Source organism: Syngnathus acus, chromosome 16 (genome assembly GCF_901709675.1).
Source record: "Syngnathus acus chromosome 16, fSynAcu1.2, whole genome shotgun sequence".
Taxonomy (NCBI): domain Eukaryota; kingdom Metazoa; phylum Chordata; class Actinopteri; order Syngnathiformes; family Syngnathidae; genus Syngnathus; species Syngnathus acus.
The window spans coordinates 3,498,275-3,524,180 of record NC_051101.1 but is presented as its reverse complement, the minus strand read 5'-3'; the positions used below and the strand labels follow the sequence as shown (position 1 = coordinate 3,524,180).

Below are 25,906 nucleotides of genomic sequence, written 5' to 3'. Positions count from 1 at the left end.
CTCTATAAAAATTCATTTTATCATCGATTGAGCCATAATCCCGGTTTTCACTCGTTCAAGTGAATGTGCACTGAAACTGTTTACATGCATCCTGTGTTGAAAAAGTAATCCTAAAAAAATTCCATCTCCCGCCGTTGTTCCGGCCCTCCCTACAGCCAAGCGGGCGGTCACACCGGGCTGCTTCAAGTATTTTATTACCCCTTTCAAGCACTCATGTTGATCATGATGATTATCATTTCAGATGTGTACTACTACAGTGACAATATTTGTTGTGTGTCAAAGCAGCTGATTGCTAAGGGGGAGGTGTTGACTGTGAAAAAGGAAAATCAAGGAAAATATTTTTTTTCGGGAAGGCAAGTGTATCTATTGTCTTGTCACAGCTCTGCATGGGAGATGTTACAGGGTTCTACAGCAGGATTGTACACATTTCAATAAATACTTTTGACAAATTACATGGTGGCTGTGTTGAGTCAAATAAATCTAGTTAAATGTTTTATTGAAATAAAAAAAAGTCAACACAACACCCAAAGGTGAAGCTTTCAGTTCTTGGATTCCTTCTTGACTTTGACGAATTCGGCCATGTTGGAGAAATACTTCTGGTTGGCTTCAGCCACCTTTTTCTCTGCAGCTTGTGGGTTGACTATCTCCAGGCCCTGACAATAAGAAGAAATTGTGACGATCTGGGACGAAAGGTGGCGCTCAGGGTAAAGAAATATTGTGATGTTTTCACCTGGAGAGGAGTGAAGGCCACGCTGGAGCTGGTCCCAGACGAGCGATCTCTCACCGTGGACTTGCCGCCGTACGTCATGCTCTGCTTCTGCAAAGTCCGCTGTTGCCAAAGCACAACATACAAACGTTCAGAAAAGACGATTGCTTGATCCTGACCATTTTTCCAAGCCTTACTATACATGGACAAAAAAGCCTTACTAAACATGTTTTTTTTTTTTAAAGCCTCATACACATGGTCATTTTTTTTGGAGGGGTGGCTGGTCATTTAAAAAAAAGCAGCACTAAATATGGTCTTTTATTTTAAAGGTTTTGAAAGCTCACCTGGAGGGATTTGGAGATTCTGGCCTTGGTGGCGTCATTGACCTGCGCCTGCCTGACGCGACCGCTGCCGCTCTTGCCCAGCTGACCCAGACTGAAGCCCAGGTCCTCCTGGTAGGCGTCGTCCTCGATCTGCGAGCACATAAAAAGCAGGTGTTTCACAGTCCGGATAGTTGAGTCTGGTGGCCCAGTGTGCTAGCATTAGCATACCTCAGCAAAGGTCATCCTGTTGGCATGTTTCCTGATCTCAGTCAAGCCCAGACGCTCCTTCATCTTTCGATACCTTCAAACAGATGCAGAGGCTCCAAAAGGTCACAGTGGCTATCGGCAACATTATGCAGTTTCAAAAATGACATTTGTGTATTGCCTACCGCCTCCCTCCTCTTTTCTTCCTTTGGCCGTCCAGAGGAGCAGGCAGCGGTTTGACCTGCTTGACGGGCGGCGGCTCCTGCCACTTGTCGAACTTCCTCTCGATTTCTTCTTTCAGGTCATAACCGACCTGCGCAAACGTCGTAGAGTGAGACCCGATAATAGACGTTGACTCGTCATGACCAGGCCTGCCCACCTTGCCGTCAGAGCTCTCGTGAAAACTGTCCACTCTTGCAGCCAACGTGCATTTGGCAGACACCAAACGGGCCGCCTTCCTCCTCAGGTCCTTAAAAAAAAAAAAAAAAAAAAAAAAAGGTCACTGTGTTGCTTTGGCACCATTTAGTGGAATTTTGGCATCAAGGAACTATATGGAAGTGATTGGTGGAGCTTTGTTTTGTTTTGACTCGGGTTACAAAAAAAGAAGAAAAAGCGCACGGCTGACTTACTGGGGGTAGCGTCTGCACCACGTCGCAGTGGTAGATGAAGCCAGTGTGGGGCAGCAGGGAGGTGCTGCTGAAGCCCGACAGCGTCCGCCTCTGCGCTCCCAGTAACATCAGATTGCAGGCGGGCATCTTGGACAAGTTGGTCAGGCCCCCGGCGATACCTGACCCGGCAGCGAGGATGATGAGCACAGTGGAGAGGACACAAGGAAACGTGGCGACGGGACAGGGCGGGGTGGGTCACCCATGATCTTGGCGGCTGTAGACGCTCCGACGATGATGGAGAGATTGGGAGCGATGAAGGACATCCTGGACTCCACATACTCGTAGATCCTGTGCTTGGACTGGTTGAGCTCCAGGGCCATGTCGCACGACTCCTCCAGGTGATTCAGCTCCACATCGTTCAGCAGAGATCTATGCAACAGTTAGGATTGAAAAATTGCATTCTGCTACATGTTGATTGGAATTTGCTGAGTGACGCTAAGGGCGGGTCTCACCCCTGCGTGGTGGAGGCTGTGACACTCACGACCATGATGGTCGCATTGGTGAGGATCTGCTGTAAAGTCTCGTTGTTCTTGCACTTCTCCAGGTTGTTGCCCAGCTCCTGAGCACAAACGTTGAGTCAAACAGATTCGGCCGTAGCTTTGCCATTCACATTTTTTATTCGTTTGGAGTAAAATTATTTCTTAAACTCAATTTTTACAGCTCACACAACCCAAAAAAAAAAAGGAGAAATTTCTCACCTTGACCGTGCGGATGTAATCCAAAGAATCGGGCACCAGAGACTCCAGCTCAGGGAACCTCTTTGAGTATTTGTCGCGTGTAAACTTGTGAATGATACCTGGAAGGAAAATGACGAGTCGATTTCACACACCGGAACCAAGAAATGGGGAACGGAGAATTCACACTCACTGAGCTCGTTGTCGATCTCTACCGTCAGATTATTGGCCGCTACAATGAGTCTGTATTCTGGATCAGCCTCCACGGGGCCTGATACTGTTGCGAGGGAAAGAAATAGTTATTTACTGTAGTTTACATTAGTTTGGACCTTCTCCGCTGCATCTACATCAATTAGAGCTGCAGGCATGATTGTGCACAACATAATATTACATGCAAGTTCAAGTTTGGACTGGCGTGTAATGTACACAGAATTATAAGAACCAATGAAAATTGTTCATGAAAAAAAATTGTAACATTGCAGGATTTTAGCTCACCCTCTGAAATCTTGCGCTGCTTTCCGACATATACTGATACCTTCTCCATGATATCTGAAAACTTTTAACACAGCAGCTTCTTTAGGAAATGACCACATCAACAGGCATTACAATGCAATCTCCCAATCATGAGATGTACCTGTTTGCTGTTACGGAGTTTAGCAATGGCTGCGACACTGTCTGCTTTACTGTAGTCCACTTCCATCTCCTCAGGGATGTCCTCCAGCCCGCCATCGTTCCTCGCCTGCGAGGCTTCGCCGTCGCTGTCGCCTTCCTCTCCTTCCGCATACAGGCCATCCTCACCTTCGTCGCCTGCCTCCTCCAAGTCTGCCAGAAGCTCGTCTGCCAGAGACATCTGTATGAAGAGGCAAAAATGGTCACCATTTATATTTAAAACCAAATACTAACAGTCTTTCCTGTGACCTTTCCAGGTCTGGTGTATTTCTCTTGCAAACTGTTGACAAGCATTTCAGCTTGGCCTAAACATCCAAATTTAACATACTGTCTTGGCCATTATGCTTATACTGTATGATACATTTACATGCTAAATGCACAGCATGGTACAATATAATATTGAATATTTAGTGTGGGACTAGCAGGTCAGTCAGACTCCCTAACATTTGTCAACTAAATGCTAGGGCATCAACGTCTTCCGTCCAGCAACAACAAGCTATGGACTCTTGGATTAATATACTCTAATAATAACAATACAATGCATGGATAGCATTAAAAAGAACAAACTACGTGCAAAGAAGCAATTAGATAGCGTTTACGTTACGATAGCTTCCAGCAAACGTAGGTTAGACGTAGCCAGCTAACGATATTAAACCCTCTCAAAGGCAAATTGATTTACCTCGAACGTTCAGGAGACTAATAATAGAAGCACACAAGCGTGCTAAATAATCCGAAAAGACTTTAGTTTTCCCTTCTTTGTGGAAAAAAAATGCTGGAGCAGACAACACTTGTCGCGTTGTTATGGCGTCACCGAAGCAGAATGGCTTTATGGGAAATTCCGTCAAAGTTGGCGATCGTGATGTGCATTCCGGTTCTTTTAAGTGAACTGAATCTTTAGAATCAGTCCACTCAAAAGACCCGTTCGAATGAATCGTTCTACGAATCGTCCCACCCTCACATACACACACACACACACACACACACTGATCCGTTTTTTGTGAACGATTTGTTCAAAAGAACCATTTTGTTCAGTGAACGAGAGTGAACGAATCACTTTAGGAAGTGACCATGGAATTCACGACTCGTTCGGACACTCCATTAGGTACACTGGGTGCGTACATCGGGGCCGCGTTCCAATATGTGGCCCCGAGGACTAGAGCTTGACACCTGTGACCTTTGACCATGATATTTCCCTAATAAAGTGGCCTGTTATTAGGTACACTTGAAAATGGCGGTGTACCTAATAATGTTTTGTACCGGTGGCACCAGCTTCAATGGCCATTACTGACACCTACTGGTTGAAGTCATATGATTTGATTTTTGACTCAATTCATAGAGCATTCAAATGAAAATCTGCATTTTGTAATTTTTATTTTCCCCCTTTGTTTTTACATTATCCCTTGAAATCAATTCCTTAAAACAATACAGTTTGGTAAACGAACACTAAAACAGTCTAAACAAACTATATGAACCTTGACTGCATAATGGACTGTTATTTGTAGAAAATAAATTCATCATATACACAGACAATAAAAATGAAAATATTTACTGATGAAAAGCTTTTTTTTTTTTTTAGTTTTTCATGCTAAGCTACACTTCTTGAAAAGAATGACAACTTCGCTAAACAATACATACAGAGACATTGAGGGAAATGAAATATTACAGGACAAACTATCATACAGATTGGAATATATTGACAGGTAAAATTATACAAAATACTTTTTGGGCGCAATTAAGACGTCTGGGAAAATATTTTGCTTTATTTGTTATGAAGATCTTACAGAAGGTATAACCTAGATGCACTCTGTTCCAAATGATAAGTTAGTATATGCTAACGGCATCAAATAAATAATATAAATAAATGAATGCATAAAGAATGGTCTGGCTTTACAAACATGACAAATAAATAGCAATAAAATAAGAGACTGCTTTTTTTGGAACTCAAAGTACAAAGTAAAAACGTTGGTTGCTTTGAAATTTTCATGCCTAAAAGTAAACAGCTAAAAAACGATATTGTATTCACTTTGTTTGATGATGTTTTGTACAAATGTCCAAGTAGTATTCTAACAGGAGCTGAGCAAATTGTTTCAAACATGACTGCAATGAAAACATGTCCATGAAGAGAGAGAGAGGCCTGATCAAAAAAACAAGAAGAAGAAAAACAAACAGCATTCCCCTCGCTGTTGGGGGAGTAACGATGCAGAAAAGAGAAGCTGGTCGACAGCGAGGCTCCCACTGCATAGCTGTCAAAACGTCTCACAGGTTCCCCCTTCCAAAGATGCTTCGATAAACTCTGTAAACAGTGTGGCTGGTCAAAACTGGATCGTTTGGAAACGGGAGTCGTCCTCTTCCATCCGGTAGAAAAATAGCCTCTGTGCGAACGGCTGGTTGGTTGCTGGGGTCGATTCAACGGCTCAGTCTCAGAGTCTCTAAAATGTTCCCACGGGTTCAAGCGACATCACGCCGAGTGAGGGTCCTTGGCTGGGCTGACGGTGAAGCGTGATGATGTCACCGTGTTGGCCCCGCCCACAGGGACTTTGGCCTCTTTGCGCTTGGAATCTTTGCTTTTGCTGCCGCAACCTGGTCGAGTGAGAGAGAGCAACATGTGAAGGCTTCTGAGTTCTATCCAGTCTTGAATTTAGTTAGGTTAAGGCCAGAAGACCAGAACTGGGATTCAAAACCTAAATCTAAGACCCTCTTGACTTCTAGTCCAACAATGCTCACGCTGGTATTGAGGCAGGAAACACAGACAACCAAAATTACAATCGACATATTTCGATGGTTAAAAATAACATCGTTCAAGGACAGCACAGGTTTGTCTTCTCATGAAAGCGTCTAATTTTGGTTTTGTTCTCGTGCAGTAGCGACGGAAAGGAACGCTTGAGCAAACGCTTTCATTACCGCGTTAAATAAGTCATTAGCATGCAAGATGGACGGCGGAGGCAAATAGCGTGGAGAAGCTCAACTTCGCTTTGCATTGTTGAGCGCAGGCTTTGTCAAGCAGCTCGGTTGCATGTCCCGCCGTCGAGGCAGATAATTACAGTGGATTAATCACGTCGAGGAGGAGTCTCGTGGAGGAGAGGCTTTTCCGTTTTTGTGGGCGGAGATGAGTCAGGATGATAAGTGGAGACTAAAACCTGCTTCCAAACCACAAGTGCAAGACACAAATTTGAGCTGCAAGTAGGATGGCGAGGTGATGCTCACCATGAAATGTGTTTTTGACGGACACAGCAGCTGGACTTGTGGGCGCCAAAGTGCTCAATGCATTGGTTGGAGTTTCCTGTGGCAGAGACACAACTCAATTAAAAAAAAAAATCGACATCAAGGATAATCAACTAAACGCACTACACAACACACCTGATCAAAAAGATAAATGGTGACATCATCAAAAAAGGACACGTTGCGCCCTCTGTCCCTCGCCCTGTCCAACGGCTCCTTAGGCGACTTGAGCAAGCTTCTCAGGCCCACGCGTTTGTCCACATCCGTCTCCGTGACAACGATGACCCTGCGGCAGCTTTCCTCCTCCTCCTCATCTTCCTCCTCGTCTTCGGGATCGCTTCCCGGGAGCAAACCTCTCCGTCTGCCGATCCGAGCGCCGAATCCTCCTTTGCCGGTCGTGTTGAGGGGCAGAGTCATGGCGAGCGGCGGGAGGGCCAGAGACAGACGAGCGACTTTTGCTAGCACACAAAAAAAAAAAACATTTTATATTGATGAAGTTGGACCATGACCAGAACTAGAGCAACCAACCCCCATTTCGGTTTCGACTACCAAGACCCGGAGCGACAGACGAACCTTTGATTGCCTGGTTTGCAGAAGACTGCAATGTGCTAATTTCAGGTTGTTCAATCACAGTGAGCGGCTCATTTTCAGTTTTCTCACACTCCGCGTTGGGCTCGGGGCAAATTTCCTGCTCCGGTCGGCTGCAACAACAACCAGAAGTCATTTGGACAATCTCAGAACGTCTGACATGTTGCCTCAATACCTGTCGTCCTGGCTTTGGACTTCCTCACACTCCGCCGTTTCTTCTCCCCAGGGCCGAAGCGTGACTGTGTCCTTAACTGTCGCTCCCCAAAGCACATTTGTTTTCACATTTTCACTCAGGGAGAACTGCAGCCGTTCCTCGCACACCTGAGGCGAAACGATTGAAACAATTGAAGCTCAGCAACATCGAGAACAGGTTTGACTTTCACAGAATCTGTTTTCTGACCTGCATCATGAGGCCGTTTTTTGTGGTCACCTTGGAGAGACAACTCTGGTCCTTAGCATCTGCAGTTTGCTCCGATGACCTCAGCACGTTGTCCTCGGACTCATCGGGAGTCCCATCCAAAGCCACCTTCTCGGTGTTCTCCTCAGCGCAGAGGCTTTCTTGGTCGGGCGTTTTCTTCAAGGACTCCAAAAGCTGGATGTTGTCCAAGAAAATGTCACCCAAGGTGGCCTCTTCGTCACCAGATATGCAACACAGTTGTTCCAGTTTCTCAAAATCCTCCAAGGCTTCCTCATCCATGTTTTTCCATTCGGAAATTAATGATTCCGGCAGGCTATTGGCGGGCGCTTCTGATGGGTCGGCATTATTCGGACCTTCGGTCTCGGAGTTGTCAGATGGATTGACTGTGGCGCTTGCCGGTTCCTGAAAAAGTGTCTTACTGGAACCGGTTTCAGGAAACTCTCCCTCAGTGTTGAAGTCATCTAAATTCAGAGGACAACTAAAGTCGTCGGTCTCTGAAACTGACGGTGGCGGACTCGGAAAGGAGTCATCTAAACTCTCCAGTTTATCATCCTGCATGTCAAGGTCGATGCTCTGAGGCGGACTAGGGAAGTCCACTGAGCTGAAGTTGTCCACCTGTGGATCAGCAACGTCTCCAAATTCCTCCTGGACTTTTGCGGTGCTTCTGCTTTCTTCTGTGGGATGCTCAGAGTTGCATGAACTTCTTCTGTCAGCCTCATCATATAAGTCAGAGTCAAGATTTTCCTGGTCTGAGAAGTTCTCTTGAGGGGCTTCGGTGATGCAAATAGTTATTTTGGCTCGTTTACTCTCCAAAGTGTGAGAGAAGGAGTTGACGGAAACAGTGTTGCTGTCAACCTTTTGTGTTAGTGGTGATGATTCACAAAGCTGATGCTGAGACCAGGTGTTAAAATTCTGATTCTCCTCTGACTCTGTGAGATGTCCATCATCTCCGTCCATATCCACGCCTAATGACTTGTGCTTCTCACCTGTCTCAGAGTTCTCTTGATCCAGGATTTCATTATTCTCCACTTCATCAGACATTTCCCCCAGTGCATCAAATCTGTCGACTTCTACAAGGTTCTCCCGATTTTCAACCTGTTGAATGTCCGTCACCTCCTGCTGAGCGCCTTCGTGTTCCTTCTCGGATATACTCTCGGTGAAGCCCCGCCTTTCATCGTTCCACGAGTCCTCGCAGCTCATCAACACGGCCGGGTGGGGTTCACTTCCTGCAAGTTCGTCATTTTCTTCCGCCTCCCAAAACTCCCGATCCACGACGAGACGCTCGGCCACCTCCCACGCTTCGGGCTGGAGGCCGGGGAACAGTTCAGAGCTTAGCTCGTGATCCAGAGAGCGCTTTTCTGGAGAGGCCCACTGGTCGTTTTCATCGGGCCAAATGAGCAACCCTGACTGTGAAGAACGTTGGCAGTCGAGCCAGTTGGTCTTTTTGTCATCCTTCACCTCCTCGCTATCGTTAGCGATGCCGCTAACCCGATTCTTTGCTTCTCTCAGGGGTGACCTCTCTTTCACGATGTTATTCAACTCTGCAGCGGCCAGCTGTTTCTCTGTCTCGGTCCTGACCTTTGCCGTCTGATCCTCACAGCCGTCTGAACAGTGAAGGTCTCGTAATCCCAGCTGGTTGTGGTCTGCATGGTGCAGCTCCAGGTCGGCCATCTTGTTTATTTTCTCAACGCTTTGCTCTCTCCAAGAGGCAATCGCAAGACCACTTACTTTATCTTCGATTGACTCCACCAATGACGGGGATTCTGTAGACATATTTCCACAGTGATGGAGACTTGTGATACTGTTTTCCATTCTTGTGGAGTCTTTGGCTCTGTCGCCAAGCAGATTCAAATCTTTCTCTTCAGAATCGATATGTCTGCAGTCTGCGACATGAGCGATGATGTCATCCTGTCGGTGTTTTGTAAAACCATCACTGCAAGTCAACTTCTTGAGTGGCGCCTCTTCTAATTTGGAGAACAATTTATCAATAAAGTCATCACAGTCTTGGCTTGGGGCATCATCAATTAGTTGGGAGGATTTCTGACCGTTCAAGAAAGTACCAGAATCGTCTCGCTGCCCTGGCTCAAACTTTTTGATTGGAATATCTGCGGCGTTTTCAGGTGTTTTCTGACATGTCATCTTCTCTGACATCTGGATGTTGTTTTTTAAAAGGTGCTTGTGTTCTACCTCACCCTCTTCTTCCGTTTTTTCCTCGATCCCAGTGAGCGCCCCCCTCTCGCCCCCTCGATGCCTGCCGCCGACAAGTCCGTCACTGCTCCTTCTGCTCGTGCTGTCCCCTTCCCACTCGCTATCTGAGAAATAGGCCGAGTCCCGATGGGGCGTTTCGTTGCACAGAGCTCGCCATCCGCCACCTCCCCCTCCCGTCCATGAGTCGCTTGGAGTGAGGCAGTCCGCCGAGCTGGACGTCAGAGGTGACAGGACCGAGTCAGTAGGGGTGACCAGGGAGATGTCACCTGACGCATCCCAATCTGGAGTGGGAGGGGTAACAACTTCCTTTTCACTGTCAAGATGGCACACTGTGATTTGATCTTCTCTCTTCGGACTGCTGGACCATGGCTCGTCCCTCACGAGCTCGCCATTCTCAAAGAAAGAAGTCTTCGGACTATGATCTGTAATGAGTGAGTTCACTGTGACGTCTTTGTTGCAAGCTTTAGGTGAGAGCCCTGAAAGATCTGTGGCCTGATCCTCTCCTCTGGCAGGTAAGGCAGGTCCATCAGAACTCTCTTCGTCTTTCTGACATCCAAGTGCTTGATTGTGCAGTAGGCCATTTTTGGGCATCGTTTCTGACTGGCGATCTGGATCGTTTCCTAGGTTCTCCGATTTTATGGTTGAGCCAATGTGAAGGATCGGGATCTCGGGTCTGGTAGAAACTTTGGTCTCGGTCTTTTTAGCACGTTTAGTAACTTGGGCATAGATGGCTTCAGCTTGAGGTTCATCCTTTCCTCGGTTAGATGAACGGATGGAGCTCTCCGATTGAAAGCGGATGGTCTGGGCTGCATTTGGGTCAATACATATGGACTCGTACTCGGGTGACAGAGGGGTCGGAGACGAATCAGCTTCTTTCTTGTTTGTAGTCGTGTTTTGCCTCGATATGATTTCAGTTAGAAACGTCTCTGCCGATTGGATCTCCTTAAGGAATTCCTCTCTGGTCATTTCTGTTCTCTGAGGCTCCTTCTCAGTCTGCTGAGTTTGACTCTCTGCTTTGCCAGTGCTGAGCTCAGAGAGGAGGGAGCGTGACCTTCTTATTCCTTTGGAATAGGTCTCTTCAGCTTCGGCGGACGAGGGAAGGCCTGAGGCACGGTCAAACGGCCGCAACCTAGACCCGGCTGGGTAGAGGTATTTGACCGGATCACTTCCTGACCCTACATTTAGATCTGCATCTGTATCGATCTCTGTCAGAAAAAGATCTCCCTGGAACGATGCTGTGAAGTTCTTCTCCGTTGCCGTGCTACTGTTGCGTTTCTCTGACGCCCACGACTGTCCTGCTGAGCCCAACTCTGTGATCAGAGACTGGGATCGGCGCATCCCTTTGTTAGGCAACATATTTTCGGATCCCTCTGCATCTCTCCTCTCCTTCTGGCCAGCCTCCCACGAACAGTCGGACTTGCACTCCCTCGGCTCTGTCGTGGTTGCTATCTCTGTCAGAAACAGGTGCATGGGGGATTTCTTGGCGGCGGCCACACGTTTTGCTTGAAGTTCTGCGTCTTCCTTCCAAATTGCGGGCAAGATGGTGTCCAGTCGTGACTGGGTCCTCTTCATTCCCCTGGAAAAGATGGCTCCGGGGGCCGGTTCTGCGTCCTCGGACAGGCTCGAATGAGTGACGGAGACGGAGCTGCTTGTTTTCTCAGGAGACATGATGGGTGAATCGTCCTCATCGGAGTAGGTGGGACTGGATGAGGACTGCCCGTCGGTCCCAGGTTGAGGACGAGGTATATTGCGATAAATCGGTCGCAAGGGGTTTTCTCTGCGAATGGGGGACTCAAAGCCTTTTGCACGGGAGTGAGAGGCCTCCTTGGAGTTGGGCATCGTGTGTCTGGTGTCTCGATTGGCAAGGTCACAGGATAGCGGGTCTCTCGTAGATCTGTTCAAGTATCGAGAATAAGAGTCAGTGCTGTAGCCTGGGCAAGTTCTTTGCTTTGAGTGAGGAGGGAGAGGCGGCGGACACATTTGAGTTGGGGGATAAATGGGATGACTGGATGGCGGGAGGGAAGGGGAGAGGGACGGAGACGGCGGCAAAGTCTGTCTAGAGCGATGGAGCCCCAGGTGACCAAAGCTAGAAGGTGGGCAGCTGTTCATCTGAAGGGGGTCCGTCTCAATTTTACCACTCATGTTGTAATGAGCAAGTCCTCTGTAGCCAAGTGGAGGTGCGGGGAGGGGGCGCGAGTGAAGGTGGTTGGCTGCTGAGAAAGACAACGAGCGAGGTTTCGGAGGAAGGATTGGAGCTTGACACGTTGTGGAAGCTTTTTTGTCCGGGCTCTTATCTTCTTCTTCATCTTCTCCTAAATTGATCACTGAGAAGTCAGTCACTCTGCTCGAAGTGTCTCTGAACTCAGCTACGCCCGTGTTAGGAACCTGAAGTTTCACCTCGCTTGATCGCACCGTCTGGAGGCCTTTTCCACCCGCGCACTTGTCGGAGGAACAATAGGGCACCCGCTCTTTTCCCAGCATGCCACTGCGGATTTCCACAAGCTCCATGTCTCCAGGACAAATGGAGTCTGACCTGCAAGACGGCTGCATCTTCCCTTTAAGAGTCGGAGACCTGTCCTGGGGAGTGTGCTCCTCCAGTCGGATGTAGTACTCGCTGGCGAGGGAGGGGCTGCGTGCGCTGATCACTGGGACCACAGTGGGGGTGTCCAAGGACTGCCGGTGGGCGTTGTTGTTCACAGTCGGAATGGGTTGAGCAGGAGGAAGAGGTTTGTAGCCCCGCCTAGCGTGGGCCTTCTCCCAGAAATACTCAAAGTTCAACCCTTTGCTGGTTTCTGTCACGGTCAGGATGTCATCCAATTCAGATGAGGAATGCGTGGCGCGGTTCCCCACGGTGTCCAGCAGGGGGTAGGAGCTGTGTCGGTCTTCTCTGTCGCGTTGGCGCTCTCTCTGCCGTTCGTGCGCCGCCGCCTGGAAGGCTGGCGGGCGGAGTAAGTCCCAGCGTCTTTCAAACGACTCCTCGCTCTCGCCTCTTCGCCTTCTCCCATCGTCATACTCCTCTTCGTCCTCGTCGCCGACGCCTCCCCTCGCCGATCCTCGCTCGGCGGCCAAGAGGGAGGAGAGGAGAAGGAATACCTCGGCCACCGATGGCCGCTGGGATGGAGGTAGCCAGCAAGATTGCATGATCTCGTACCTGAGGACAGGAAAGGAAAGAGTTCATCAAGTAAAAATAAAAAAAAATAAAAAAATAAAATAAAATAAAATAAAATAAAATAAAATAAAATAAAATAAAGTCCCTGGCCCTATGATATGTTGTGGACAGGCCTACTGACCAGTAATCTGCATGAGAGAGTTTCAGTCTCGGCTGGGCCAACGTAATCTGTCGCTCCCTGATGACAAACGTCAGCACCTCCTCGTCACTCAAGTGCCTGTGAGGCTGAGAGCCAAACTCAAATAGCTCCCATATGACCACCCCCAGAGACCTGCAAGTAGGACATTGCGGAAAGGTGGTTAGTCATGGCAAATATTCCACTTTTTGTGTTGGGCACCTCTGCTAAAGATGCCCTTCACCATCCAGTGTGTCAAATTCGACCATGCACAGTGTAATATGCTGCACAGTCCAACTGTTTTTATTTTTTGACAGTGTTAGTCGCTTATCTGAGTTCAATGATTTGTTGAGTGTGGACTTACCACACATTGCTGGTCTTGGTTTGGTCAGTGACAATCAGAGAGCCTCTGTACTCTTCCAAGAGCTCTGGCGCGATCCATCGCAAAGGAATCCAAAGCTTGTCAGGAGTTAAGAAATAGTCCTCCTGCACGCATATGTGAAGGTACATTGACAGTCAGGTATGGAAAGCCGTTTGAGTTTGTCCTCTCTAGTAAAACCATCAAGTGCAATAGTGGAACGACATCTGTGTTTACGTATTTTCAAGCTGTAGTGCATCTCTGGCGCCCTCTAGGAAAAGTGTGCCTCACATTTTTTTGCGTAAAATGGATCTATTACTCTCATGGGGGAAAAAAACAGTTGAACATACCTTGTATTGATTGTGTGAGAGGCCATAGTCACCTATCCTCACAGTGAGGTCAGAGGTCAGCAAGCAGTTCCTTAAAGCCAGATCACTGCAGACAACACGTCATATGGAATAACTTCAGCTTTTGTCCACAGTCAAGCCCGATTTATCCCAAACTCTTTTGCAATGGGAGAAGTTTATTTTAACTAGCGGTAAAATTCTAAAAAGAATATTATAGGTATAATTGGGGCTTGACTGCAAAAGTGAGATGGGACGTCAAGTCCAACCTGTGGATGTAGTTGTTCTCGTGTAGGTGCAGCAGGCCTGACGTGATCTCAAAGGCCATCCGCTGAAGAGTCAAGAGATCCCGCGTTGGAAGGTCGGGCGTCATCCCATCCGACTTGCGCTGGGCTCGCAGGTATCGCTTCAGGTCACCCTGCCGGTGCGCAAAGTGAAGTGCGGTTGAAATATCCCCAACGTGGCCTCACTCGTGCTGGAATGTTTTTTTTTGCTTTCCAGCACGCCACAGGAATTAATAATACATTTAAAATAAATAATTATAATAATATAATAAAATAAATAATAAATTAATAATAAAAAACGCTGGCAGTTTTTCTGTAAATTAGTCATTACTTACCAGCTGACAGAATTCCATGACCAGGAGGAAAGGGATGCTTTCGCTGCATTGGCCCAAACACTGAAGGATGTTGGGATGTTTCAGACTCCTGCATGATGACACAAATCCGATTTTGGTTCAAAACAAAAGTGAAAGGTCAAATCGGTGTGCGGTATCAAAGTCATTTACATTTTGTGAATAGTCGTGGAAAAGCGTGGTAGTCGCAAGCGAAGGCTCACCTGTACGGCTCCGACTCGGCCAAGAACTTCCTCTGCTCCAACGGGCTGGCGCTGACGCGTAACTCCTTCACCACCACCTGCGAGGAGCTGCAGTCGCACAGCACCTCGGCCAGGATCACCTGACACACAGCGTTAGAATGACAGAACGAGCGGGAGGCGATCTGAAGGGCCGACGTCTTACTTTTCCAAACCAGCCATTGCCGATTTCCTGCAGGTAGTTCAAAGCGTGTCTTTTGAAGCATTGAGACTTGGAGTCTGGGAAAGAGCAAGTCGCATGAGAACTTATAAAACCATGAGAGAGTGCTGATAGGGGACTTACCGCCATCGTGCAGGGCGGCGCAGTTGGGCCTCTCCCTGACGGGCAAAGTGTAGACCTCCGGGAGGGAGGGGCACGACGACAGGCTGTCCTCCTGGATGTGGCTGGAGCCTCCCGAGCAGTCTTCCCCGTCCGCATTGTCAAACTCCTACCAGAAGAAAAAGTCATTGAGCAAACATTAGGAAAAAAATGATGTCTAAAAGAACTAGTTTGATTTTTTTCATGCAAATTCAAATACAACAGCACCATTTCATTATATGATAAATATTGTTAATAAAAATCATTTGATTTAATAAAATAATAATTATTATCCATAGTATTTTGACGATGAATAAAAAATATAATAGTTAATTTTTCACCTTGATGTAGTCAATGCTGATTTATTGCTCAAAATCACAGGATCGATTCATCTGAGGCCGGATTTACTTACATTGAATCCGACTCCTCCTCTCTTGCAGCACAGACAGGTGAGGAGCAGCAGCACAAAGGAGACCAGCCCCGAGCAGGAGATGAGGATGACCACGTAAGGCGGAGGAGACAGTGAGGCCGTCCTGCTCTGAGAAACTGAAAGGAGCACACAGACACCAAGCAAAGGGGAAGTTTCAGTGTGACTACTTCTTGAGTTCTGTGCTGTTTTTTTTTGGAGGGTTGAAGAAACAAGACTTGGCGGAATCATAAAGGTGTGAAATCGTGTTACACGGTTCTTTTGTCTCGGAAGGGGAATTAGCCATTGGAGCGTTGTCCTACAGCGGCAGGTTGAGGTCAACCCCAATGGACAGTTTGCACCGGGGGGGATTTTTTTTTTTCAAGTCAAGTGGGAAGCAGGAAAGTCCAAGGTTGGGAAAAAAAAATAAACTGGAATCAAGAATTGAAGTTTAAAAGCAGAAGCTGTTCATTCCAGTATAAGGACAAGAAGCACGAGGAGAGGGAAGTGTCAGCATTCCACTCACAGTTAAGAAGCAAAGGAGGGGAGGGGAGGGGGGGTGCTAAACGGGGGAGAGAGAAAAGGGAGTCAGAAACCGGAATAAAAGAAAAGACGTAAAGGTTCACTAGTCAGGTGAGAGAGAGAAAGAGGAAGGGGGCGGGACATGTGGACATTTGTACCTCAAAGTGGTCGTTTGTGGGGAGTGACCCATCTGTAGAAAAGAAAAGGGGCAGGGGAGGGGGCAGGCTGGTTAAACACCCTCATGGCTACATCTGTAGATCGAGATCATATTCAGGGACTGCTGAGTTTACCACCAAATTCCACCGAGCAGTTGCGACTGTCTTCTTCGGTATGTATACATTATACTGCCCCCTGGTGGCAGAAGGAGCAGCACAACGGCCGTCGAAATTGAAGCATGAAATGACGATGCAGTTGAATTCTTAACATTCTATTCAATGAGGTTGCTTTTTCGAACGTCACCGCTGTGGTACATTTTTCTGACTACAGTCACTGGCAAGGTCATCTCACTGTCAACACTGCATGCATAAATTGCAGAGTACATTTAAAAAATGCATGATCCTCCAGAAATAGTGTCAGAGTGCAGTTGTTGAGCTAAATGTGTGACACGTCAAGAGACGCTTGTTGCGTGTGACTGATTTTCATGCAAAGTTCAGCCCCTTCAGCGGAAGCGCTGACGACAACCTGCTTAGTTGGAAAGAAGTGGCAGACATGTCACATTGGAAATAAATCAGAGATTATTTTACGGGAAGCTAAGTCACACTCCATGCTTTCCTTATTTTTAGCATGATTGCCAATGCCCCCTCCCACTGCAGCGCAGAATGTACACAAGCATCATAAACAATAGCTGAGTCCATATTACTCAGTGGATATAAAAAGAACCGAACCGAACCAAACACGGGGCCTTTTCCATTAGGCCCCAGCAGTGTCTCCTCAAAACAACACAAAGACGTGCACATATTGCACAACTCTGCCAAATCTTGAAGGGGCGTGGGGGGGGGGGGGGGGGGGGGGGTATAAATTCGTGAAAATAGACGCTAGCCAGCATTGCTCTAAAGCCTGATAATCCGAGTGTCTTTCTTTTTTTTTTTTTATTGCCATCGATGTGAGGCCCAACATTGCCCCCCCTCCATGATTCTGTTTTATTTGCATCACCGCATGCATGCACCATTCTCCTGCTGCAATAATCATTGGCATTATCTCACGGCCACGTTGATAATAAAGCATAATAACGAACCCCCCCCCCCACCCCCCTCCTCCCCTTCTCTTCCTCCTCTCCTTTTCTCCAGCCTCACTGACAGCTATTCAATTCAACCCCCTCCTTCCGTCATTCCCTGCACCGACTGAACTCACCTTCCCTCTGCGGGGCTCCGAGCGCTCTCTCCGGGCTGATGTACGACATGACCCCCGCCAGAGCCACCATCAGCCAGCAGTGGGGCCGCATCGTCGCCGCCACAACAATAACAGCATCGGTGTCCTCCGGTCCCGGGCTGTTTCCTTCCTTTCCTTCTCCCTCTCCCCCTGTCCTTTTTTTTTTTTTTTTTTTTTTTTGGTGGTGGGATAAAAGCGCCTTCCTCGCCCCCTCCTCCGCTTCTAATCCGCAATTCAGCTCGGTGATCTCGACCCGCTATTGTGCATCCTCTGGCTGCTCATACATGACAACATCCAACCACAGTCACCCCACCTCCTCCTTCTCCTGTTCTCTTCTACTTATGCACCCCCCCCTTCACACACACACATCTCCCAAAAATATATCCACATCTTCCGCCGGATGACGTCACACCCGCACGGCGCGCAGTCATGGCCTCCGCCGAGTGTTTATGAATTTATGTACTAGAGTTTATATTCTAGCTCATACTGCATACATTAATCGTACTAACAAATTTTGATAAAAATAATAAAAAATCTTAAAGGTGACAATTGACTATATAATAATATAAATAATATATTATTTGGACACGCCCACAAGACGCACCCGCGTGTAATGATAATTGCTGGAGCATAAAATTAAATTGTAAAGGCAGGCCAAGCAAGGATAGGTTATGAACGGGATTTATGTCAAAATAAAGTATCATTGCAGAAAGTAACATAAATAAAGGTTTCTGGCTACGTCGCATTAGAAAACTGCACACCTAATTGCATACGCAATAAAAGTACTTTTCTGTGTAAAATTGCTGATTATAAGATTTGTAGCGATTGTTTTTAAAAGTTAAAATAAATGTTTGGTGGCCCAAACCCAACCACAAATAAAAACACATACGAATTTAATTTGTTTCGGGACCTACTTATGTTGAAATCGTCCTATGTTGAGTCAAATATTCCCGTAAGAATACACTGTAATTTGTTTAATTTGTTCCACAGCCAAAAAATGATAATTCCTGAATAAATACTGCAAATAAATACACATAGCAAGAAAACAAATGCATTATATCAGAGAAGTAAAAAGAAATAATCAATAAAAAGGGGGGTTTTATTGTCACTGTACCTTAGAGACACATAGAGATACATAAGTTCCGTGACATACTGAAATGTAGAGTATGTAAACTTCAACTAATGTAGCTTTTTTTACTTCATCCAACTTGCATGACGTTAACATAAGACAATATTTGGCGCTGGCCTTCTCACATATGATCGTTTCATCAGTAATCTCCTTGTCCTTTATCCAAACGTTTCGAGATGATGGTGATCCCCTTGGATGGCTTGATCGGTTTGAGGGCTTCCTTCTGCTTAATGATCGTCAAAATTGTTGACACGTTTCTACTGCCATATTGTTTCGCAAGATCATTCTCACAGTGAGCGCTCATGTTTTCTTGTGATTGCTTGTTTTAAGTGTTAGGAAATCATCATCTTCTTCCTTTTTTCATTTGCGTTAGCCTTTTGGGACACTGAGTGACGTCATCCCCACGTAAAAGTTACATTTTATGGCTGCTAATAAAAATATAATGACATACAGTATCATATTATTATTATTGGACCATTAATTATATACATTCCAATATTTAGATTGAAACAAATTGTTTCAAAAATGCATGAAAACAATAGGGCGATAAATTGAGAACATTCTGACCAAGGAATATCTTCACTTCGTTTAAAATCTGAATGATTAGCTTTTATGTTAAAAAAAATGTGTGAGCAACCGACCACACTCAATTCTGCCTTTGCAAAGACGACAATGTTCACTTTTGAGAAGTATAAATTCAGCACCGTGATGTTTATTGTTGTGGGTTGTAATTTGTGCTGATGTTCATAAATTAAAAAAAGTTAACAACATAGTTAACTCATTCACTGCCATTGACGAGTATAGACGTCAAACATTTATTTCATCTGGGCTGGCACTGAATGAGTTAACCACACCTACCCTGACACTTCTTGTTCTGCTAAAGAAAATATCTACTTAGTGTGTGATAACCAAAGAGTTCATAACTTGAGGATCTCGTCCCTCCAGCTGTCTCTGTCGCGCCGTTGCCGCTTGCGTGCCAGCTCTGGAAAGTAGGCGCTGTTGTAGGGCCGATCCCGCTCGTTGACCTCCCTGTCCGCTTCCTTGTTCTTCCCGTTGCGCTGAGCGAGCAGCTCTTGGGCCCGCCGCCGCTCGTCCGCCTCGCGCTGCAAACGCTCCGCTCTGAGTCGCTCTATTGAGCTGGCGAGACAAGGCAAGCGAACCTTATCGACTGGGCCTCTGAGAAATCAACTAATTGCAATATTCTTTTTCCTCAAGCAGTAATCAGCTTCATTACCTTTCCCCGCTGCTCCTCTTCTCCCCTCTGTCTTTCTTGTCTTTTTTCTTGTGCATCTTGGCGACTGTCTCGCCCATCGCTTTCTTCATCTCCTTCAACGGGTCCAAACTGTTCTTCAGCTGTCGATCCTTCTTCTCCCGCTCCTCTTCGGTTAACTCCTTCCCCTTGTCGTTCCGCTTCTCGCTCTGCTTCTCCTTTTCTTTCTTCTCCTCTTCCTTCTCCTGGCCACTTTTCATGTACCACGGTGTGACCTCGGTGCCCGGCTGGGGCCCGAGAGACACCAGTAAGCCGATGGCGCGCTCCTGCTTCTCCTGGAAGGAGGAAGAATATCATTAGCCTTTAACATGTCTCATTTGATGCTGTCCTAAAGAAAGGGTCATACAACTCAACGCGACTGCAGCTACCAAATATTTGACACAGTAGCATTATGTAGTACCTGCTCCTCTTTTTTTTCTTTGATATACTCCTCATTGTCCTTCTTCACCACAGATTCCTCGAGGGGGAAGAGGTTGAGGTGCTCCAAGGCTCCATTCTGTTCTTCGAATTTCACCTCCTGGCTTCCACCTGCTTCCAACTGGAGAGCGGCTCGGGCTTTCTTTCGCAGCAACTCAGTGCGTGCCTGAGGTGCGTGAGAAACAACGCTGTGTTTAATCGGAGCGAATGGTGCCAGCAATGAGCAGAGTACAGATATCTGCCCGTTGTGGAGGTCAAATGGACCTTTTCTTGGCGCACAAGCCCAACAAAGCCTTGGGTTGTGGTGTGTTTGCATTTAGGCTGACTACCCACCACACACACTAGTTTACACTTACATATGTAGGAGGTATGGTGGCGTGCTAGTTAGTGTATGTGTCTCGATAAGTCACCTCTTGCTCGGCTCGCTCCACTCTCCGCTTGGCCTCTTGCTCCTCCGCGGCTGCCTGAGCTTCATCTCTCCTCACCCTGGCGATGTTGTCCTTGTTGCGAACGTGCCAGCTCTTCTTAGGGAGAATGTTCATGATTACCCCGAAGGAGGCTGGTTAGCTTGCTAAGCAGGCTTCGACTGTGGGGACAAAAGGAACACTTCAATTCGCAAGTCAAAGGGGAGTGTCAATTAATACCTAAACTACAATATACACTTCCGTTATAAGAGGAAAGCCATGAGCGATATCCTTGATATCTTAAGGTCGGTGTATTGGTAGAATAAATTCGTGATTGTTAAAGTGATTCAAAAACATAACAGTAGACGTTTAATACACGTCCACTAAAACATAAGATCGAATCGATGGAAGTAACTTACCCGGGAGCTAGTTGCTGTCGCTAGCTAGCCACCGGAAAACTACACCGGAAGTAAACATGAAACGTCATTGCATTAACACTATTTGAACACTAGATGCCGCTGTGTGTCCTTGAATTTATTATTATCCATTAACCATGACGTACGTAAATGACGCAAATACGTATGTACAAAATAACACGTGAATTTTTTGAACTCACCACAGTCATAAACTCTCCAACTGACTTAGTAGCACACATATGAAGGAAAAACAATGAGTGTTTTTATCATTATAATAATGTTTATTAGGGATAATCATTATAAGGTATATCATTATATCATTATCATTACAATATATATATTGTATCATAAATAGACTAACAGCAATGAAAAAGTGCAATGGAGAAAGGTTTGTCACGCAAAGTCTCGCGTCGGTATCTGAAGTTGACGACTCAGATTCTCAATCTGTTTGACCAAGAACTGCTTGTCACGGCCCTCCTGTCAGGAAAAAACAGTAACAGGACAACACGTAAAGAAGACGAAAATAGACAGTGATTAAGATAAAAATGCAGATTGACCACATTGTACCTGTTTGAGTTGAGCTCTGAGCAAAGTAACACTTTTTCCATAAACAGCAGCCAGGGCGATGAAATAACCCATCACTACGCTGTTGGGGAGAAAACAAAAAAGAATTACTGGTTTTCCCCATAAGGGTCAGAGGTGACCTGGATGCTATTGGAGCTGACCAAGACAAGGCAAACAGAGGGATGGAGAAGGCCTGGGAACCAATGAAGAAGAGAAACTCCTGCGTGACTCCTGAGAGGCGGTCGAAAGACATCGGAACAATGGCCCACATGTACGGGAAGAAGCGGAAGGGGCCGCAGCCCATAGACGGTCGGATCCTGAAGAACCAAACATGGATCTTCAACAACATCCAACATCTATAATACACAGCTAACCAAGGCCACTACTCACTCAGACACACTGTAGATCGTAACCAGAGTGGCCATGCCCCATCCGAACAGCAGTACCACCAGGAAGACGAACGTGGAGGTGGTGGAGCGGAAAGTCTTGTGGGCGGGCCGACAGTTGTTGAACAGAGTAACCTGAGGGCACATCCGGTTGGAGCTTGACCAATATGGAACGGTTTTAGAACCTTCACCTGATATTCAGCTTTTCCCTCACTAGTAGGAACAAATGCTCAAATGGGTTACCTTCTTGCAGTAGAAGAGGATGACAAACTTGGCTGTATTGATAACAGGCAGCAGGGGGCAGAAAAGAGCCCCCATCCAGACCACCGTCTGGCCGTACACCAGGCCCAGCACGTTGGCCGACACCACAAACTCCTGCCGACCCACCCACCGAGTCAGCTTGTTGGACCAGTTGTCCACCACCATCCTGATAACCACAAACATAAGACTACAGGATCCCCCCCCCAAAAAATGTAAACGAGAGACAGACGGTATTCCAGACCTGCGTGGAAACTCGACCAACGCGAGTACGGCGATGGTAACAATGAGGTCAAAAAGCGTCAACTTGTACATTTCCTGTCCTATTCGTGTTTCCCAGCACTGAGACAAACATGAAAAAAAAATCTTTAGATTGTTACATGGTGTTTTGTTTGTGCACACTTACCGGGTACTCCTCGTGGTTGTACTGGCACACGTCACACTTGTTCGTGTCCACCTGGCATGTGATCTGACCCCACAGGGTGAACAGCAGAACTCCCAAACTCACCAAGCGCAAGAACACTGCCCTGAATGTGACAGAATGCAATGATGGAAAACTGTTTTGATATCCATGACTGTATGAATATCACTTGTTATTGATGCTCCATATGAAAAACGTGCTGAACCTCAAGAGGGCCAGTATGACTGTGGTGCTGGGTGGGTATCGCTCAAGCAGGGCGATCTGGTCACAGAGTAACGGCACCAGGAAGTTACCAGCGGTGATCACAATGGAGGGCAAATACTCAAAAATCAAACCCAGAATCCCACTCTGACCACTCTTGCCCTGTGAGGGTGAGTCCAAAGAGCAATTACACCTCTGACATTTACTCAAGTGCGCGTGCACCAGTCACGAGTGTATACCTGACTGAAAACTGTGGCCGTGAAGATGCTGAAGCAGGCTGCCACGATGAGCCCCAAAGCAACAAAGCCCATGAAGATGCGAAGGGAGTACAAGATTAGTTTTTGACAGAAGGTCAGAGCGGCTGCTTTCTGCTTCATAAATTGCTCCTCCAGATCTACCTGAGTGGACCAAAAACAAAGTCCAAATTCCATGAACCAACCCCTTTGTTAAATAAATTATTATTATTATTACTATTATTATTATTATTATTATTATTAGGTGACTTTTTTTTTTACAGAGAAAGAATACTATATGATGTGACACAACTTGTAGTTCTCTGTTTTTTTTTATCAGAATATTTAATATTTAAATTTAATCCAAAAGGTGGTCCGAGTGTCCCGCTCTGACCTGGAGCCGATAGTGGATGTTCCTCTGCTTCAGCTTGGTGGCTCGGTCTCCCAGGCACCCGTAGTCCCAGCCCGTGAACACGATCATGCTGTAGTTGCCCACGACGCCACCTCCCGTCGCCACGGCAACTCGAGCTGCTGTCCCCATCCTGCGTGAGCGATCATGAGGAAATTGTGCGGCAAACGTAACGTTCAAAAAGTCGGTTTGGCGACTGACCGGGCCAAGATGCAGATGAAGCAAAATGCAAAGTAGAAGACGGCGGTGAAGAGATAGGCCAGCGGGATGTTGTAGGAGAAGTTGTTGTCACCCACCAGAGTGCTGTTGTAGTAGCCATAAAACAGGTACGAAGACTCCATGTAACCCTGAACAAGTGGAGGAGAGCTCATCAAGTCACATCTGTGTTTTTTCTGCTTATACTAAAATAAAGTGTATTTGCACATCCACTACAGTAGGTGGCAGTGGCACTCTTATTGTAGCAGTGTACTTAACAATTTTATAGAGAAATGATACTATTTATAGTTGCGACGGAGAGTTGGGGGGGGGCACAAAATATTTTATAATAATTAAATAATTGGGAAACACAAATAAAGTAAGTGAACACAATAAATGTGATTAAATTGCGATTAAAATGCTTATGTTTTCATGTCAACGAGTTGCGTGGGGTCATTTGAGTCTCTCACCGTTCCCGAAAGGAAGTCAAGGATGTAATAATAGAATGCCACCAAGACTTGAGGATTGGGATCGTATTTCATGCATTCCTCGGGCCCTGCAAAACACACAAGCATGCAGTGCAAAGCCTTAGCAAAGCTCACTTAGCAACTCAACACAACGCAACACAAGACTGGTTACCAGTGTTGTTGGCAGAGATGCTGTCGAGAGATCTGAAGACAACGCTGGGGATGAAGACGAACCCGGCGATCAGTAAAAAAGAGACAAAATTGAGTACCACCAGGAAACGCAGGAACAGGAAATAAGACTGGACACCGCCGCCAAAGTTTCCTGAGGGGATAAAATTTTACCATGAAAAAAAAAAGGTTTTAAAAAGTGTGGAATGTTTGGAACCGTAGGAACAGGATAAATTAAAAAATTAATTGGTGTACTGTGCCTCCAATCTGTTGCAAAGACTTCCTCCAAAGCATAAATAAGTTTAGGAACTCTCTGGTGTTGTTTTTGATTTTCTTGAGGGTTTTGCGCTTCCTTTGTTTCCAAGATGTCATCCTGGAGGAAAGTACAGGCACCTGCATTTCCTGCACCTCCCTGCATGTAATTAAGCATTATTATACATTTGATTTGTTTGATAGTTAGTTGCAATTTTTGTGTATGTGAAGCAAAAAGTGTGACAAATATAAAGTATTTTCCCAAAAAAATTCATTTTTTTTTTAAAAGAAAATACAGTCTCAGACCTCACAGCCCTTTTCAGCGCCATGGGCAGAGGGATGGTATGGATCTCCCGAGGCTCCTCGCCCGATTCTCTGTATCCATCCACTTCATCCTCCACCTCTTCTTCTTCTGTGGCTGCCGGGTTCCACTTGAAGTGAGGGTAGTTCCGATTGGACCCTTGAGATGAAGGACGTCTTAATCTCAGCGACTCTTGGCCATACGAATACAAGTAATCGCCGACTGCAAGACAATGAAAGCAGGTAAGATAATCATGATGAATAATAATAATAGAAAATAACAACACACCTTCAGTGTAGTCATTGTCATTTGAGCCTTGTTGCCGGGGGTCCATTCCTCATAAGTTCTGTTAAAAAAGTCCAAGTCAGCGCTTGTCATGGGGAAGACGTGTATTTCCTGGAATCTCTCTCACCTCCTGTGATGGACTTTACTCTTTGCAGGTGGACACACTTCCTTGTTTTGTATTGTGCGCTTCGGTTAACCCTTTCTAACCCACAATAAAAGGCAAAATTGTTCCCATTCATTTTATTTAATAAGTAGTAATACTCAATTGAACTTAAAGGAGGGAAATTGTGCCTGTACAAATAAAAAATAAAAATCGTTTCGGGAACATATCGTGTACAATGTACAGTGGGTATAAAAAGTCAACACACCCCAATTTAAATGCCACTTTTTTTGTGGTGAAGATGAAGCATTTTTAAAAAAAAATTTTTTTTTTACATCATTGACATTACCTGTACAACTTAATTAAGGGGAGAATGACTTCTGGAAACTGAAATATCACAAAAAACTGGCATTATTCCAGGGGTGTGTAGACTTTTTATTTCCACTGTATGCTGAAGTTGGGACTTGACAAGAAAATACAGTAATCCCTCGTTTATCGCAGATAATTGGTTCCAGAAACCACCCGCGATAAGTGAAATCCGCGAAGTACGGTCACCAACAAGAAGTACTGGGCAGGCTAACGAGTTAGCGGAAAGATGCTAATTCACGATCGTGCTAACACGCGAAAACGGACTTCTAAAGTAATGTAAACAAACATTTGGAGCAATACTACATTGTCCTAAAGGTTCGACACATGTCTCCTCAATTTAGAAGTTTCATTTTGACTTTTAAATATTTTTTTAATTTGGAAAGAAAATCCACGATGTATGAAGCCGCGATAAACGAAACGCGAAGTAGCGAGGGATCACTGTATCAACAGTAACTGAATAAAAAAAATCACTTTTTTGTACACGGGAAGAAAAAACTATTGAGTGATAACAGGCAGGTGCAGTTCAGAGTG

The 25,906-nt window shown here is 46.0% G+C and overlaps 4 protein-coding genes across 6 annotated transcripts; all 4 read right to left on the bottom strand.

Moving 5' to 3' along the window:
* Window positions 1-338: 338 nt before the first annotated feature.
* Window positions 339-4,086, bottom strand: prpf31 (PRP31 pre-mRNA processing factor 31 homolog (yeast)). The gene is made up of 14 exons (XM_037272870.1): window positions 3,924-4,086; window positions 3,210-3,425; window positions 3,071-3,131; window positions 2,769-2,852; window positions 2,600-2,697; window positions 2,354-2,460; window positions 2,101-2,270; window positions 1,863-2,020; window positions 1,613-1,702; window positions 1,419-1,546; window positions 1,258-1,330; window positions 1,051-1,179; window positions 731-829; window positions 339-653 (listed from the first exon to the last, which is right to left on the bottom strand). The coding sequence occupies exons 2-14, from the start codon at window positions 3,423-3,425 to the stop codon at window positions 540-542; spliced, it is 1,527 nt and encodes a 508-aa protein (XP_037128765.1). The 5' UTR covers window positions 3,924-4,086; the 3' UTR covers window positions 339-539.
* A 504-nt stretch (window positions 4,087-4,590) lies between these two features.
* si:dkey-40m6.8 lies at window positions 4,591-17,486 on the bottom strand. 2 transcript variants are annotated; one of them, XM_037273963.1, is made up of 16 exons: window positions 17,113-17,486; window positions 15,247-15,380; window positions 14,820-14,964; window positions 14,682-14,755; window positions 14,501-14,619; window positions 14,283-14,370; window positions 13,933-14,081; window positions 13,670-13,754; window positions 13,326-13,447; window positions 12,968-13,117; window positions 7,482-12,828; window positions 7,227-7,372; window positions 7,037-7,164; window positions 6,602-6,921; window positions 6,449-6,524; window positions 4,591-5,824 (listed from the first exon to the last, which is right to left on the bottom strand). In XM_037273963.1, exons 1-16 carry the CDS (start codon window positions 17,201-17,203, stop codon window positions 5,703-5,705), a joined length of 7,296 nt encoding a protein of 2,431 aa, XP_037129858.1. In that variant the 5' UTR covers window positions 17,204-17,486; the 3' UTR covers window positions 4,591-5,702. The 2 variants fall into 2 exon arrangements, with proteins under 2 accessions (XP_037129858.1, XP_037129856.1); XM_037273961.1 differs by having other exon boundaries at window positions 7,452-12,828; window positions 17,113-17,485.
* Window positions 17,487-18,211: 725 nt separating this feature from the next.
* leng1 (leukocyte receptor cluster (LRC) member 1) lies at window positions 18,212-20,856 on the bottom strand. The gene is made up of 5 exons (XM_037273801.1): window positions 20,770-20,856; window positions 20,357-20,532; window positions 19,930-20,112; window positions 19,494-19,804; window positions 18,212-19,396 (listed from the first exon to the last, which is right to left on the bottom strand). Exons 2-5 carry the CDS (start codon window positions 20,486-20,488, stop codon window positions 19,177-19,179), a joined length of 846 nt encoding a protein of 281 aa, XP_037129696.1. The 5' UTR covers window positions 20,489-20,532; window positions 20,770-20,856; the 3' UTR covers window positions 18,212-19,176.
* Window positions 20,857-21,039: 183 nt separating this feature from the next.
* Window positions 21,040-25,582, bottom strand: tmc4 (transmembrane channel-like 4). Of its 2 annotated transcripts, XM_037273797.1 has the most exons (18): window positions 25,034-25,582; window positions 24,910-24,967; window positions 24,627-24,843; window positions 24,329-24,480; window positions 24,073-24,222; window positions 23,904-23,989; window positions 23,440-23,585; window positions 23,224-23,371; window positions 22,836-22,994; window positions 22,601-22,758; window positions 22,381-22,501; window positions 22,219-22,316; window positions 21,960-22,143; window positions 21,721-21,851; window positions 21,492-21,647; window positions 21,334-21,412; window positions 21,113-21,243; window positions 21,040-21,074 (listed from the first exon to the last, which is right to left on the bottom strand). In XM_037273797.1, exons 2-17 carry the CDS (start codon window positions 24,953-24,955, stop codon window positions 21,160-21,162), a joined length of 2,115 nt encoding a protein of 704 aa, XP_037129692.1. In that variant the 5' UTR covers window positions 24,956-24,967; window positions 25,034-25,582; the 3' UTR covers window positions 21,040-21,074; window positions 21,113-21,159. The 2 variants fall into 2 exon arrangements, with proteins under 2 accessions (XP_037129692.1, XP_037129691.1); XM_037273796.1 differs by having other exon boundaries at window positions 24,910-25,048.
* Between the last annotated feature and the right edge of the window lie 324 nt (window positions 25,583-25,906).